Below are 17,377 nucleotides of genomic sequence, written 5' to 3'. Positions count from 1 at the left end.
TCAAGCATTGCTTTCTGTGAAGTTTTTTCTCCCCCTCTCCTCCTTTGAACTCCTATAGCCTTTGTACCTCCCTTACAGATTTGGCAAGTTTTGCTTTTGTTAGATGTATTTCCCCACATGATGTGTATCCCCTTTCAAAACTATTGTGTGACCTTTGTTTCCTTCTAAAGCAGTGGCCTTAATTGTCATGTCTCAAAACCAGTCACTCATATGGCAAAAGCCTGTTGTTACCATGTTTACCATAGAGGATATCTGCCAGCCGTGCTTCTCATATCAACACTTTATAGTACACTTTGTTGGTTATGAATATCAAGTCCAAGGTAAACAGCCTGGGTTCAAAACTAAGATCCAACTATAGTGACTTTGGACCAGTTACTTTCCCTCTCTCAGCCCGTTTCCTTCTCTGTAAAACAGGAAGACTACTATAACTACCTCTTTGTGGTTTTGGAAGGATTAACTGAGATTAACAGGATTAACTACATAAAGAGCTACCAAGTGCCTCTCTATTCACTCTTGCCCCCTCTGGTCCATTCCAACAGCAGCCAAGATAATCTTTTCAGACACATATCTGTGACATTTACCATCCCCCACCTTTTCTTAACATCCCTCCCCTGTCAAGCCTTCCCATTGCTTCTAGAATACAGACTAAATTCCTCACCATGGCCTACAAGGCCCTGCCTGGCCAGGCTTTGCAGCCTTGCCTTTCCTTTTCTTTCCTTGGCAGCCTCACCTCTTACCTTGTTCCACTGCAGCCCTATGGGCCTTCTGTCAGTCTCTCATTCTCACAGTGCTCCCCTCCCCAGCCTCAGCCTCATACGTGCTGCTTCCTCTGCCTACCACACTTTTCCCTTTCTTCTTTGCCTGACCACCCCTTTTACACATCGTTTAGTCAGTCAAGTCTCTCAGCTAAGTCAGAGTTGCAGTTTGACCTTTATCTGTGTAGTTGATTAGTTAGTCTCCTCCCTAGACTGCACACGCCGGCATTTGCCCTCTGCTGTCACCAGAGGGCCTTGCACAGGGTCTGGCACTCTACAGTGAGCAGGTGCGCAGTAAATATTTGAAGCATGAATAAATGAATGAACAAATGAATGTTAGCTCTTTCCCACTGAATTCTAAGAAGCAGGTTGCATTGCAGGCGTAGTTATAGAAACCTGATGTCCTGAATTCAAACCTGGACCTCATACCCTAAAGAACTTAATTTTATGGTAGGACTTAGAGTATGGAACAACAGTGCACTTGTTTGCATTTCCATAGTGCTGTGAGAGAGAAGTCAGAGGTGGGTCTTTATTTTGCCTTTCCTTTTTATTTCTTAGCAGAGAGTGATGTTAAAAAAATGAATACTTCATAGGTCCCATGCTAAATTTAAAGACTCTTACATATTTTTTATATCAAAAATATCCCTTGTGTTCCTGAGAAATATTCATCCACTCATTTGTTCTGGCTTTTCTTTTGAACACCCTGCTTTGTGGTTAAAGACATTTCAATGATTTATTTTTCACATTCACTAGGTCAGAGATAGGAATGAGATGAAAGAGAAAGAAGAATGTTTAGTAACTGCTCAAGACTTCAGATCAGGCACTTTAGAATATTATGTAAAAAGAAGCATAGGATTTCATCTGTATTCTTACCCTTTTCAGTTTTCGGATAAAGAGGGTTAATAGGAGCCAGAAGAGGGTTGCAGCCACACAGGTACATGTCAGAGTGATCAGCTCCAGATTAGATTTGTCTGAGGTTCCTGGAGAGAAAAAACCACCAAGATGGTGTTAAAAACAAACTCTAAAACTTAGGGACTTTGTGGTTTTATGAAAGAGGGCCAGTGCCCCTAAATGGTTCATCATAGTGAAAACAATCTGCTAGTGCAAAATTAGCCTCTGAGACAGATCCTCTCTAACCTTCTGAGTCAGGCAGGGTACACAATATTAGCGTAACGAACTCTCACATACATTAAAAGACTTTTCAGAAATTTTGCTGTTGAGTTTGCAAACTTTGTAATCCCAGAGATAGCTAATTAAAAATCAGAGAGAAATTAAAAATGAGAAAAAATTAAGGCAGGAACAAAAGCCCATTCAAGTACTAAATCTGGAATATGTTAAATCTCCCTAATGTGTTTTAGAGGAAATTCTAAAGAAAAAGAAAAAAAAAAGGTAGAAAAGGGTTCCTTTGGGACTCACAACATCCTTCAAAGTAGATTTTGTTCGGATCCCACATACAGACCGGTTCCCGCTCACTGGCTGAGCGAGGCGCGGGGGCAACACCAAGGGGTGCGATCCCGTTGCCGGTCCCGGTCCGGTGCGGGGGCGACACTGAGGGTTGCGGTCCGTTGCCAGACACAGAAAAAAGACCAAAAAAAAAAAAAAAAAAAGGGAGAAAAGGGTTCCTTTGGGACCCCAAACATCCTTCAAAGGAGATTTTTTTTTTTTTTTTTGGTCTTTTTTCTGTGTCTGGCAACGGACCGCAACCCTCAGTGTCGCCCCCGCACCGGACCGGGACCGGCAACGGGATCGCACCCCTTGGTGTTGCCCCCGCGCCTCGCTCAGCCAGTGAGCGGGAACCGGTCTGTATGTGGGATCCGAACCCTCGGGCGGGAGCGCCGCCGTGCTTCCCAAGCGGCGCACTATCCAGTGCGCCACCGGGCCGGCCCCCAAAGTAGATTTTAAAAATAAAAATAAAACTCAAGGACTGTCACAGTTGCCAGCTTGCTCCTTTTTGAAAAGCCAGGCCAAACCACCTACATCCCACTCCCTGAATCTAGGGCTCTGTTTCTAACCTCTGTGGCAGCCAGCTTGCAGGGCTGAGATGAGAGGAGGTAACTGCTGGAACTGGATACTTCCCAGTCATCTCATTTCTCAGAAACATAGATATCAAAATGTGAGCACTATTCCCCCAAGACCAAAAAGAAAAGATCCAGAGTATTCATGTGATGCCTTTAGAGAGGGAGCTCTTTGGAATTTGTAAAAGAATGCCCCATTGGAACAGAAGATTGGTTCCCTAAGTTTTGATTCCAGTGGACAATTTCCCAGGAATTCTAAAGTAATGCCCTTATCCTTTAACTTCATTAAAACGAGACAGAGGAGGTCTTATGTTTTTAAGGTAGGCAAAGAACAAGTGAGAGCCAAGCACTTACAACCACCCTATGAAGTAGATGGCAGTAATATCCCAGTTTCATAGATGAGCACTTCATCTTATGGGCTCTTTGTTTCAATTCAGCAAAGATATATTGAGGCCTACTACAGACAAGGTTAGAGGCTGGAGGAAATAACATGAGTAAGGGAGAGTTGCCACTCAAGGAGCCCATTCAAACCTGACCAAGAGACTTAAAGAAGAAGAAGAAAAAAAGGGTTTTTGGAAGAAGTAACATTTGAAATGGATTTTGATCTGCAGAGATGAAGACAGGGGAGGATATTACAGGCAGAGGGAATAGTACAAGTAGAGACCCAGACCTGGGAAATGACAGGGCAATGATGGCAGCGTGATGCGAGATATAGGACAGGACCAGACCATAGAGGATTCTGAGTATATGCATGATGGGTTTGCACTAAATGGTGCAGGTAGTTGGAACCAGTGAAGTTTCCCTGCCCTGAATCACAGCAAATACACAAGCTGGAAACCTGAGAATCACAACAACAGTAATACTCACTGGTACTTATTGAGGGCTTTCTATTCTAAGGACTTTCCTAAGGTCTGACATGTATTAATTCACCCAAGACTAACAACAGCCCTGTGAGCTCGATTATTTTCATTTTATGAATGAAGACATTGAGACATGGAGAGATTAAGCCTCTTGCCCAATGTCACAACCTGCAAGTAGTGGAGCTGTGGTTTTAATGCAGAATCTGACTCCACATGCTTATTGCTAATCTTCCAAGCGTATGCCACTTCTTCCTTCTCTCTTGTCCTTTCAGCCTTTAGAAGTGCATATTAATCACTTCCTATAGGTCATAGTCCCTGCCACAAATTATTTTTTAGTCTAGAGAGAAAACTGACATTTCCTTTCCATCTAGTCTCTCACAAAGTTCTGCACATTCTGCTTCCGTGGCTCATGAAATTGTCACCTCTTCTCTACCCCACTGTCACGGCCTAAAGTAAGGTCTCATCAGTTCCCACCTAGACCACTGCATTAGCCTCCTACCCAGCCTTGACTCACTCTAGTCTCTCCTCCACCTCTGCAGCCAGAGTGACCTTGCCAAATCACAAATTTAATCCTATTACTCCTCTGTCTAAATTCCATCGTTTTCTCCCTATCACGATTGGGATAAAAGTCCAAATCCTTAGTCCTTTATGCCCAACCTTTCCTGTCTCTTCAGCTTCATCTCTTACTGTCCTCCTTCTTGTTCCAGTCACATCAAAATACTTACAGTTTCTTAAATACACCAGCTATTCTGCACCTCCATTCTCTGGCTTTTGTTATATCTCTACCAAAATGTGAGCTTCCTGGGTACAGAGGCCACATCTTATTTATCCCACTTATCAGATTAGGTGAATGAATGTATAAATTATGTTTTGATTTACTTGTCTCCAAGAGTTTCATGAGGGTTTCAAAGAGTTCAGGGTCAAATCCCTGTTCCTGTGTATTATCCAACAAACATGGACCATCTCCTACATCTCAGATCTGTTCTAGGTGCTGGTATACAGTGGTAAGAGAAAGGGCATGGTTGGAGCTCACAGTCTGATATTCAGATCTGAGGTGATAACTGTGTTGAAAAGTCTGAGTGAAGAGGCCGGCCCGGTGGTGCACTGCTACAGTGCACCACTTGGGAGTGCGGTGGCGCTCCCGCCGAGGGTTCGGATCCCACATACAGACCGGTTCCCGCTCACTGGCTGAGCGAGGTGCGGGAGCAACACTGAGGGTTGCGATCCGTTGCCGGACACGGAAAAAGACAAAAAGGAAAAAAAAAAAAAGAAAATTCTGAGTGAAGCAGCAGAATGTAGCATTATGGTTCTCTTTTTCACTGCTACATCCCTAGTGTTTAGAAGAGTGAGTACCTGGCACATAGTAGAAATGGTGGATGAATGAATGAATTGATTTGGCTTTATTTGCTGCTGTGTCAGCTTGTGGTTAAACTTCCTTGAACCTCATGAGATTGATTGAGAACAACCTCCTTAAAGAAGTTCAAAGTACGATAGGCTTTTCTCTCAGTACACATCCTCACAATGGGAATACTGCAAGCTCAAACTCGTGAGCTGGGATAATTGATTTGGCTTTATTTGCTGCTGTGTCAGCTTGTGGTTAAACTTCCTTGAACCTCATGAGATTGATTGAGAACAACCTCCTTAAAGAAGTTCAAAGTACGATAGGCTTTTCTCTCAGTACACATCCTCACAATGGGAATACTGCAAGCTCACACACACACACACACACATCTTCCCCCACAGTGTGAGGTCTAATGCTGCCTTGCTCTGTACACACACACACACAACCTTGCTTCGGAGATGAATCTCGAGACATAATACTACTGTCTGCATAAAACTTCTGCAGTTGCTTCCCACATGGAAGAGGCCCCTCTGCTTGTGAGATGTTTCCCACTGCATTCCGTGGGGCAGGAAGCTGACCCACAAAGTCTAATTCCGTAGTCCTTACTCAAGCAAAATTCCTTTCAGTGGAACCAAATGTGTTTATGTGCAAACCCTAACACATTGAAGGAATTAACTCATTAAAAAAATCTTTAAGATGAACATTTATTAGGAAGGAAAGACCTATTTAATATTAATATTCTGTACTGCTTACTGAAAAACAAAATTAGAACTCGATAGTATATGATATAATATCTATATTCTATCCCATTTAATAGCTCAATCTCTATTTGAAATACAACTGTTAGGACAGTCTTATGCTGGATAGACTGATTAAGCAAGCCCTGAGGTGTTTTCTCAGTGGTCAAACATCCACACACTGGCCAGACTAGACCCAGCTTCAACTTGCTGGTGACAGCTGGTAAGCTCAGTGCATGAAATAGCCCAGCTGCACATGGCAGGGGGAAGGATGCCAGCAGAAATGTGAGTGGGATTTGACAATAAGTAGGAGGTAGCACTGGTTCTCAGGGATGTCACTCCCATATGATGTGTGTGAAATGCCAGCATCAATACAAGGTTATTTTTATTTGGGATACTGACAAGACAAGAATATGGCCAATTTGAAGAGTGTATGCTAATTATACTTTTATTACAGAATGCTGACCCTGTTGCATGGAGCGTTCCATGTCAATTACTCTCCCAGGCTTCATACCATCCCTCTTGGAATAGTAAGGGCAGGTGCCACACAAGGGATGGACTGCATTCTGAAGGGTGATGTGCCTTGTCTAGAGTCTCTGAAGCTGCACAGTGTCCTGAGTCTTTTTGATGGCAATGGCCGCTCTCTGTGCACACGACCTGGGCTACATGGTCTGGCAGCATCACCCTGACACATGGCACCGTGTGGCATCAGACTGCTTGAATTGACAGGTGGCAGAGCCAGTCAGTTCAGCTCATGCAGTATAGCCAGATAGAGTTTCCCAAGAGCTAAGGAAGCACCCCAAGCAAAAAGCTGGGGCACCTCCTGGCCCAGGGCCTGCTGGACTTTGAGTACGAGTTTCATCAAGAAAGGGCAAGAAGCCTTTATGGGATCTATGAGCAACTGTGCTGTAGACCAAGGACTCTGCCCCACTTTCCTCATCCTTAAAAAGTAGAGATGATACCAGCCCCTATTTCATAAGTGAAATGTGTAAGCCTAGTGTTGGCTATTATTTTGAAGGCTTTCTTTCTCTCTCTTCATTTGCCCTCCCTCCTGACTAACCCCTCCCCCACCCTTTCTTTTCTTTCTTTCTTTTCTTTTTTTCCTTATCACTTTTTTTTTTTCCCTTTTTGTCTTTTTTCATGTCTGGCAACGGATCGCAACCCTCAGTGTCGCGCCCGTACCGGACCGGGACCGGCAACGGGATCGCAACCCTCGGTGTCGCGCCCGCACCTCGCTTAGCCAGTGAGTGGGAACCGATCTGTATGTGGGATCCGAACCCTCGGCGGGAGCGCCTCCGCGCTCCCAAGCAGCGCACTGTAGCAGTGCGCCACCAGGCCAGCCCTCCTTATCACTTTTTGGACTTCAACTGTGGGATAATTTTTTTTTCATCCATGTACCCATTATTTTCTGCCGACAGTTGAGCTACCACCTTCCCTGAGAAATTTGCCTAGCATTGCATGCATTGCCTGGTGGTTTAGATGTTATTCTCTGGTTCTATTGTTATTTTAATTTAGGGTAACTATTTATGTGGGTTTATTGCCCACTAAACTACTAGGATCTCAAGAGAAGTATATATTTCTTGTTTATCTTGCGTCTCCAACACTGGCCCAGAGGAGGTCTCAATAAAGATTTATGTATGGATGAAAAGAAAATTAAATCAGATCGACTTAGACCTAAACCCTCCAGATTCCTGACCAATATGAGCTAATGAAACAGGGCCACCTCCTTCTGTCTAAAACCCAGTAACCAGTAATCCAATTAACCGTATTATGAGGTTTCTCTAAAGCCTATTGAAATATTAAAATTGGTCTGCAGAACTCTGTTACTGTTTATGAAACTTTTAGGAATCTATGTACACCAATTTGAAACTACTCTTAAGGATAGTGATGTATGGAAATACTGTATTCAGATTAAAGTTGAAGTACATTTTCAAGAGTCATTTTGAGTAAAGATATTTAAAATTGCTATTATGTGACATTAGTTCTGTAACACATTTATATAAAAAGTTAATTCCTAAAGTCAAACAGGAATTCTGTGGTTTGGAACACCATTTGGGTGACTCACTGCTTAAATCCAGGAAAAGTATAATACAGAAAGTTTTGTTGAAATGGAATTTGGTATATCATATTAACAAAAGGTAACGTTAGCTAATACTTACAAAGTTTTTATTATATGCCAGAGACTGTTTTAAATGTATTAATCCTTACAACAACCGTATAAGGATTGGTAAACCATTAACATCTTCACTTTTCACTGAAGCACCAGGAAGTTAAGTAACTTGCCAAAGGTTATTAACAAGCTGGTGAGCAGTGAGATGACTTCAGAGTGGGTCCTTAATCATCACATTCTGCTGCCTTAGAATTGACACACAATAGAGCAGAATGGTAAACATAGTTCTAATTCTCAGCTCTGCCAATTCCTAGCTGTGTAGGACAAATCATTTATTTAACCTTTCTGTGCATACATTCTCACTTTTAAATAACTGCACTTCCTCATAGGATTGCTGCAAAAATTAAGTAGGATAATGCATATTTGGTAAGATATAATTACATAGTCCCAGGTCTTCACAGAACCTAGCACCAAGTTCATTAAGCCTAACACCACTTCTATGATACCCTATGCAGTTTCATGCCAGCCTAGTTTCCACAGGAGGAATTAAGATGAATATTTTTTTTTACTTTGAATTATTTTGTCTCGAGAATTATCTACAAAGATCTCACATCACCCTAACTGAATTCCATTACCATTATTTGAATTCTGATCAAGGACAGATTTATGTCATGTAAAAAGGCATGTATATCCCCATCCCCCATCCCTCCTGTGTGGAACTGGTGAACAGCCAATTCATCTCTCCATTTTGAGCACTGTTCTCTCCTTGGGAAACCCTTCTAAATAGCCAACACCCAAGAGAGGAGTCACATCAGTCACCAACATATTCCATGTGAATTAGTTTATCACATCCTTCCTCAGTGCCAGGTTAGTCATGGGCGTAAATTTGGGGACAGGATTCAGGAAGAGGAGCTAAAATGGAGGGCAGTCAGGGATCAGAAGAGGGTCAAAAAGAACTAAAAACTGAAAGCTGGCTAAGGGTGATAAAAAGAAGTGGCTGGGGACCCAAGTTTTGAGCTTTTTCTATTCTTGACTCTTGTAATTTAATTATTAGAGAACATAGTGTATACTTCCTACTGTACATATGAGTCCTTTCTCAAATAATTGTAACGTGCAATTATTGTGGCACAAACTTTGCAAATCACACCTATAATGCCATGTTGAATATTTAGACTCCAGGACTCTGAGGCATTCTTTTTGAGCCTTCCCTGACTTTTGTATTCATCAGTCATCTTCAGAAAATGTTTAATATGGTAGTTGTTCTTCTTCAAGTTGTTTTCTCCTTTGTAATTATAAATGCTATTGAACTATAGTGAGGTCTAAATCTATTACAAGGATGTTCTTGTATATATTGTGGTTATTACTTGCAATAATAATTATGAAGTATTGCTTATCTTAAGTCCTTGGATGAAAATGTGCCACACTTTGACTGTAACAGGTCCTGTGAGTTCCATGGGTTATTGAGTGGCATGTTAATTTCAGGAATGATTTTGGTTACTAACAGTTTTGTTGTTGGTTCTGATATTGGAACTTCCCCTTTGAGAGCTCCATGTGTGTTCGTGCTCATGCTCTGTCCAAACCAAACAAGACCTGTGATTATTTAAAGAAGCTACTTTGACTCCCCAGTCCATTCATCCTTTTCAGATACAAAAATAACACATTGTTTTATCTATGAGTATAAGAATCCTTTTTCAAAGGAAATAAAAAAAGCAGACAGTTTCCTTCCTGGCTAATTCATGAGCCTCTTTAAACCTGTTAAACATAGCCACAGACACAACTCGTTTGCCTGGTTTCATTTCCTAAACTTGATTTGACAAGATAGGTCAGTGTGAAGAGTCCATATACATCTATAACAGGAAATCAAGTCTAAATCTAGGGACTGTTTCACAGCCACCAGGGTGATAAGAATAATGACTTAGGCTCTAGAGCAAGAATCTAATTTCAATTATGAAATTACTGAGCAGACTCTGCATTCAACTGTTCTGAATGGCATCCAAGGATCAAAGTTTTATTCAGCGAGCCCACAGTACTTCAGTTCAAGAAACACCATCTCACTCACACATGCAGGCTTTCCTAAGATCTATATAATATCATGCTAGGGCTTCTTCCAGCCATTGCTGACCTGTGTTCCCAGTACAGAAGAGTGGGAGCAGGTACATGGCGAGAAAAGGCAGCCATGGGGTAGGTTGAGGTGAGTTCACAGAGTCCAGTTTTCACCTCAGGTCTGCCATTACCTGACTGTATGATTTAGGTTAATCATTTCAGACCTCTCTGGAGGTTCATAATAGCTGTTCTATGTATTTTAAGAGGTTGTTGAGAGGATATGGGGGAAAATACCATCTGCTCTGAGAACTGGGGAGGCCTCTGCTTTCTGCTCTCCCTGGCCTGATGCAGCTACTCCCTGAGGGCTACATCTTGGAGTCCTTGCTAAGAGACAAATTAGCAACCATTTGAGGAAGAAGGTGTTAGAGATGCACACTCAATAGACAGTTTTCTCCATGTGTGAGCAGAAGAGTCAAAGAATATTTTAAAACAGGGTTTATTTGGGAGACAAACAGGACCATTAATAAAGGTATTCAGCGAATGCTACCCTCTCACTTTTTCTGCAAGTATAAGTTTGTGGTAGTTTCAGACTTTCAGGAGACTCTAAAATCACCTCCTTGTGAAAGCCTGAAGATAATGTCCTATTTTAAATGAGTCTGAATTCTGAGAGTTACAATCTTTAAGTAATGTAAGTTCCCAGGACAAGAGAACTGAAGTACATCGACTTCTTCCTAGTTCCTCACCCAGAAATACTTGCATATGCTGAAGTCTGCTGGTGAGCATTTGGAAATAGGCTACTGAACAAGTTCCATCTTTCCATGTAAAATCTCATTATGCTGTAGATATTTACATGTAAGAGGTGCCTATTTGATAGCTATGATGCTGTAAACTTAATGTTTTGGATGATTCTTCGTATTAGAGAATTGAAATTGAGGTCTAAACTATTTTTTAAATGGAAGCCACATGGCCATAGCCAGAGCAGGATTAGGCCTCTTTGTATTTTGCTGCTCAACAAGCTTTCTGAGGCCTGTAAAGAGGAAGCACTTGGAATATTTTTCTTAAAGTGGTCTGTTTATATGTTGCTTCTCTCTGATAATATTTTGCAGCCTACTTCATTTTAAAAACCAGCTTATGAAAACATTTGGAATAGAAGCATATAGTCTAACTACTGGGAATTGGAAAAGGAAAACAAATGAACAATGTCAAGTGTGTGGGTTCCCCCCACACACCCCTTTCTTCCTTCTCAGACTTATTTCTCACAGGTATGGACCACTCCGGCCATTCTCTGTGGGTCAATGTAATCACACTGTCAGCAGCTGGGTTTCCTTTCTTCCGGGAACTACTCCCCCTGTGGAGACTATGTTCAGATCGCAGGCTCTCAGGGACAGCCAGCCAGTGTTTTCACCTTCTTCCTTCCCAGACAGACAAGACAGTCCCTCCCAGGAGGGTGGGGAGAGGGGAGAAGGAGGTCAGGAAAGGAACAGACTGGAGCAGGCAGCAGGAGACTGGATGGTGGGAAGTTAAACAAACAGGGAAATAGATGTCTGAACAGTTTCTTGTTGCTTTCTTCAGTAGCTGTTTACCTTGCACAGTGAGGTATGCTGAACTTTCCACAGAGCCCTTCTGGTTGGTGGCTTTGCAGTGATAGATGCCTTCATCCTCTTCTGTGACTCTTTCAATAAACAGTGTGCTGCTTCCTGGTCCTAAAATAATTCCTGGGGAGTGAGAGATGTTTAGATTAGTGGGCCTGGATGACAAACAAAAACAGCTACTTCTGCAACACAACTTTCTTCCTATCACTGTGCATTCAGACAAGGAAATCTGAGCTCTGGTTAACCTGGGGCAGGGCTGCTTATTTGTTTTCTCAGTCCAGGCTTTCTGATAGTACCGTCAGTACCCAGCAGATCCCCAGCTCTGGAGATGCAGATTCACTCATGGCATAGGAAGAAAGGAGAGAGAGCTGCCATACCCAACTTTAAAGTTGCAGATATCAAGAAGGTAGCATATCTAATAGTAACAAGTACCATTTACTTAATGCCCACTACATGCTAGGCAGTATGCAGCACATCATTCATACCTTAACATTTACAACCACCCTGTAAGGTATTATTGTCTCCCTTTTGCGAATGAGGAAACTGAGATTCGTAAGATAAATAACTTGACCAAGAGCGTGCAGTTTGACCGAAAGCAAATTTATGGCATATTGATAGAGGGAAATCACGTTTCAGTTGTCATGTAGCCTGATGAGGCCATACAGCACAACGGTAAAGAGCTTGGGCTGTGTTTTAATCCACGCCTTAGCACTTCAAGTTTTGTCACTTTAGGCAAGTTACTTAACTTTGCTAAGTTTCGGTTTCTTCAGTGTTAAGATAAAAATGAAAGCAGTTCTTACTCTATTAATGAGAAAATGAATGGCAAGTGTATGGCATATAGTTTAAGTGTTCAGCAAAAATAAGCTTAAGTATTACTACAGAGCATGGTGTAATGGAAGGAGCACCATGAATTTTCAGACCTACTAGCTTCAACACCTAGTACTATCATCAAGTATTTATTGAGTATTCTGCTGTCAGTCTGTGTAAGATACTTTGCGGGTCAGACTAAGACATAGTATCTGCTGAAGAAGAAAAATTAATTTATACCAAACACACAGGTATAAATTCTCTCTCTCTGTATGTCACACTCACACACACACACATAAACCAACAAACAGAACATGTTTAATGAATGAGAATGAAGAAATGTAGCATAATATACCCAATTAAGTTCAAAGTCTGGCAGAGGGAGGGAGACAGTAAGGAAGGGCGTCCTCAGGGAAGGCTGCACAGAAGAGATGGCCCTTGAGCTGGGGTTTGAAGGATTATCAGAGGTAAGTGAGAAAGGAAGGTAAAAGAATGAAATGAGTGTGTTGAGTACATGTTCTGAAGTAGTGATAGAATGGGCCTGACCAGACTATAGGCTATATTTTCTTAGTTTAAACTGATTAGAAAAGATATACTCAATATAGAACATTTGAGAAATACCTAAAAACATTTTTAAAAATTATGGGCCGGCCCGGTGGTGCACTGGAGAGTGCACCGCTTGGGAGTGCGGTGGCGCTCCCGCCGAGGGTTCAGATCCCATGTGGAGACCGGTTCCCGTTCACTGGCTGAGCGCGGGGCGGGCGCAACACCGAGGGTTGCAATCCCGTTGCCGGTCCCCAAGGGCTGTGATCCCGTTACCGGTCAGTAAAAAAATACGAAAAGGAAAAAAAAAAAAAAAAATTAAAAAAAAACCAAAAAAACTGGGGCCGGCCCAGTGGCGCACTGCTACAGTGCGCCGCTTGGGAAGCGCGGCAGCGCTCCTGCCGAGGGTTCGGATCCCACATACAGACCGGCCGCTCACTGGCTGAGCAAGGAGCGGGGGCAACACCGAGGGTTGCGATCCCGTTGCCGGTCCCGGTCCGGTATGGGCACGACACTGAGGGTTGCGATCCATTGCCGGTCACGAAAAAAGACAAAAACAAAACAAAACAAAACAAAAAAACCCCAAACACCTGTAGTCTCATCTCCCAGATGTTCCTTTAGTCTCTTTTAAGTAAACTTTTTTTTTTTTAAACAGTGTTCATTCATATAACAAATCTTTTTGAACTCCTACTGTGTTCTAGACATTATACTAGATGCTGGTACTACCATAATAAGCAAGGCAAATAAAATCCTTGCCTACAAAGGGCTTATATTCTAGTTTTGGAGAATTGCAAATAAATAATGTAATTTCAAGTAGCAATAAAGTCTGTAAAGAAAATAAACCAAGTTAAGGGGATCATGAGTTAAGGAGGGTGAGGAGGCTATTTTAGATTGGGTGTTTAGGGAAGACTCTGTGAGGAGAATCTTTGAGCAGAGACATGAAAGATGGGAAGAAATAAGCCATTTGAAGATCTGGGGCCTTTTAAGTATAGGGAATAACAAATATAAAGTTTCTGGGGAAGGAATGAGCTTATTTAAGAAACAGCAAAAAGACCATTGTGGCTAGAACACTGTAAACAAGCAGAAGAGATGAGAGCTAGGTAGGGCCCAGATCATGTGTGACCCCATAGGCCATGGTGGGGATTTAGGGTTCTGCTCTAAGTGCAGTAGGAAGCCACTGGAGGGTTATAAGACTATATGAGAACAGGGGTGGAAACAGGGAGAGCAGGTGGTGGCAAGTGAAGTTGCTCAGGAAAAGATATGGTAGCTTGGACTGGAGTGACTATGTTGGAACTGGTAAGAATTGGTGGCTTTGGGGATTTTTCTGAAGGCAGAACCAATCGGCGTGCTTATGGGTTAGCCTGCAATATGTGAGAAGGGTAAAAGGTTGACTTCAATGTTCATGGTTTGAATAAGTGGGAGGACGGTGGTACCTTTCCTGAGGTGGAGAAGATCGTGGGAGCACATGTTTGAGGGAGAAAAATCAAGCATCCTGCTCTGTTTTGCACACAGTAAGTTTGAAGTGCCTATTGTACATCCACAGGGAGCGTTCATTGGGAGCTCACGGAGGAGGTCAGGACCAGAGAAACCACATGCAGTCAGCAGATAGAAGGCGTAGAAAGCCATGGGCATGGAAACAAACCTCATGGGCACTGAGTCCAGAGAGAAGAGCAGAAGTCCAAAGGCTGAGCCATGGGAACTCGGAGTAGGAGGAGGAAGCAGCCACAGAGTCAGAAGAGGAGTGGCCAAGGAGGTGGTAAGAAAACCAAGAGAGTATGGTTCCTAGCACCCGAGGAAGGAGTTTCACAAAGGAGAGAACAATCAGCTTTGTTCAGTGCTGCTGAGAGACTAAGATGAAGGGAGATAACTGACCACTGGGTTTGACAATGAGCCATTTCAGGAAGTGTGGGAGCAAAATCTGATTAATGTCACAGAAAGAGAGAACAGGAGGTAAACAAGTGGAGATGGTGAGGATGTTTCCTTTCAAGGAGGTAGCTGTCTGTAGAATAGCATGAGGTGGAGAAAGGAATTCTTTCTCTAAATGTGAAATTTTACAGCATGAGTCTGTGCTGATAGAAATAATCAGGGAGGGAGAAGTAGAAAGAGAGGGAAGCAGAAGGGAGAGAAACAGATGGTACAGGGGCCAGAAGGAATAATGCCAAAATCAGAGTTCCTGAAGAAGTGAGGGGGACCGAATCCAGTGGCCAAGTTGGCCTTGAGTAGGAGCAGAGGCGTTTTAATAGGAAGGATAACAGAGTATAAAGGGATGGGTAGATTAGACAATTTGGTGATACATTTTCTGAATAAATAGGAGGTGATTATCTATTTAAATTGAGGAAGAGGAGGGAATTTTGGAGGTTTGAAGAGAGAAAAAAAGGTGTTAGTGTTAGTTGAAGAGAGGGAAAAAAGGGAAGTAGTATTTTGGGAGAGAAGGAAAACAAAATTACTAGTGTACAGTTTTTTTCTAATGATCATACAACTTTAAATACCACCTCCCCCCCCAATACCACAACATAAATATTCTCCCATGTTCTTATATACTTTTAATATAATTGCCCATTATATATAAGTATCATAATTTAACTATTCACCTATTGATTGGCATTAGTTATATCTAATTGTTCATAACTATAAATAACAGTGCAATTAACATCTTTAGGCATAAAGATTTTTCTGTATTAGAGATTGATTTTTTAGGATAGATTCCCAGAAACAGAGTTTTTACATCAAAAGCTCTTGATTCATATAACCAAAATTACATTCCAAGTTCAGATTAAGGAGAGCTTTGGAATCTTGGTTTTGGAGTTTTGACTCAATGCAGAAGGAAAGAGAGAGTCACAAGGATTTCTGAGCAGGGAAACAACATACTGAAAGCAATGTTTAAGGAAGTTTATGTCTAGAAAGAGAATGCAAGGTGAAACGGAATGAGCAAAAGTGGCATCTGAATCCAGTTGTAATTCAGGCAAGGAATGATGAGGCCTCAAACCCAGATGGTGGGAAAGGAAGTAGAGAGGAAGAAATGGAAACAGACATTTTGTAGAAACAACCTACAGGAATTGGTACTTTATTGTATCCAGGAATAGAGAGAGATGAATCCAAGGTGATTCTAATATTTTAAGCCCAGATAACAGGAAGAAAGAGTTCTCCCCTATAACCTTGGCTAAGTCATTTCATCTCTTTGGGGCTGTTTCCCCATCTGTGAAATGAGAATAATACCTGCTCTGCCTATTTCATGGTATTGCTAGGATGGTCAATTGAGATAATTTAAGTATATGCTTTTGAAGCTTTGAAAAGTGTAAGCTACGGTATACGTGGCAATCACAGAAAATTCAAGTATGGCTGGATAGTGATTGGTCAGGGTCGATGAACATTTATAACAGCAGCTATCTTGCTACCTACAGTCATCTCTTTTGCAGCAGATCTGAACTTCAGTCAATTTTCTATGTCTCATATGCCAATTTAAGGCTAATACCATGAACAAATAAAAGTCAAATGACTTGGATTTCTCCCAAGGAAACATGTGCAATTAGGGAAGGTGAAAGTATAGTACCACAGATGCTGATGAGTGAATCTCATCTGGCACAGATTCCTCTTTCCATGTGTGGAGGAGAGGAAATGGGGTGAAAGGATGTCGTCAATTTTCTATGTCTCATATGCCAATTTAAGGCTAATACCATGAACAAATAAAAGTCAAAGGACTTGGATTTCTCCCAAGGAAACATGTGCAATTAGGGAAGGTGAAAGTATAGTACCACAGATGCTGATGAGTGAACCTCATCTGGCACAGATTCCTCTTTCCATGTGTGGAGGAGAGGAAATGGGGTGAAAGGATGTCCAAATTCAGTGGGCAAAGCTCTTCTTTCTGACTTGCTCTCACACTGCACTGCAACCAATGGCATGGAGACATTGAGGTGTCACCGTCAGACAGGCCACTCAGAACCCTCCCCAGGCCCTTTCTCATTCTCTACTCTTGCTACTTATTTCCCTTCTCACAAAAATGGGCAGGTTACTCTCTTTTTATTTTTTCCCATTCCTCAAAATCTTCTGTACATACTTAATTCATAGTTGTTTCCCCTAGTTTCTCTAATGCCTTAACTTGTTGATGCTCATCTGGTGTGACCCAATCTCTATAATAACAGGCTCTGTTCTGTTGATGAATGCACCTTTTAAAAAAGGTTCTATTTTTGGTTTAATTTTAGTTTTTCATTGTGATTACTTTCAAAAATTTAGAAAGTGCAGAAAAAGGGGCCGGCCCGGTGGTGCACTGCTACAGTGCGCTGTTTGGAAGTGCGGCGGCGCTCCCGCCAAGGGTTCGGATCCCACATACAGACCGGTTCCCGCTCACTGGCTGAGCGAGGTGCGGGTGCGACACTGAGGGTTGCGATCCCGTTGCCGGTCCCAGTCCCGGTCCAGTAGGGGCGCGACACTGAGGGTTGCGATCCGTTGCCAGACACGGAAAAAGACAAAAAAAAAAAGGAAAAAAAACAAACAAACATAATACTGGGTTGTTTTCACAGGAGACTGTAATGTACTCCAAGATGTCTAATGATGACATTCAGTGTAAGAACTTGAA

General features: G+C 42.2%; 1 protein-coding gene across 1 annotated transcript in view; it reads right to left on the bottom strand.

Annotated features, from left to right (window-relative positions):
- The window catches only part of FLT1 (fms-related tyrosine kinase 1), a 174,786-nt gene that overhangs the window by 44,014 nt on the left and 113,395 nt on the right, over positions 1-17,377 (bottom strand). The window contains exons 15-16 of the mRNA XM_008580419.1: positions 11,446-11,577; positions 1,629-1,735 (exon numbers count right to left, since the gene is read on the bottom strand). Of these exons, the coding sequence (XP_008578641.1) occupies positions 1,629-1,735; positions 11,446-11,577 (239 nt within the window). The remainder of the gene's footprint in view (positions 1-1,628; positions 1,736-11,445; positions 11,578-17,377) is intronic.

This window comes from Galeopterus variegatus, unplaced genomic scaffold, assembly GCF_000696425.1.
Source record: "Galeopterus variegatus unplaced genomic scaffold, G_variegatus-3.0.2 Scaffold2085, whole genome shotgun sequence".
Lineage (NCBI taxonomy): Eukaryota > Metazoa > Chordata > Mammalia > Dermoptera > Cynocephalidae > Galeopterus > Galeopterus variegatus.
This window is presented reverse-complemented; position numbering and strand designations above follow the sequence as displayed.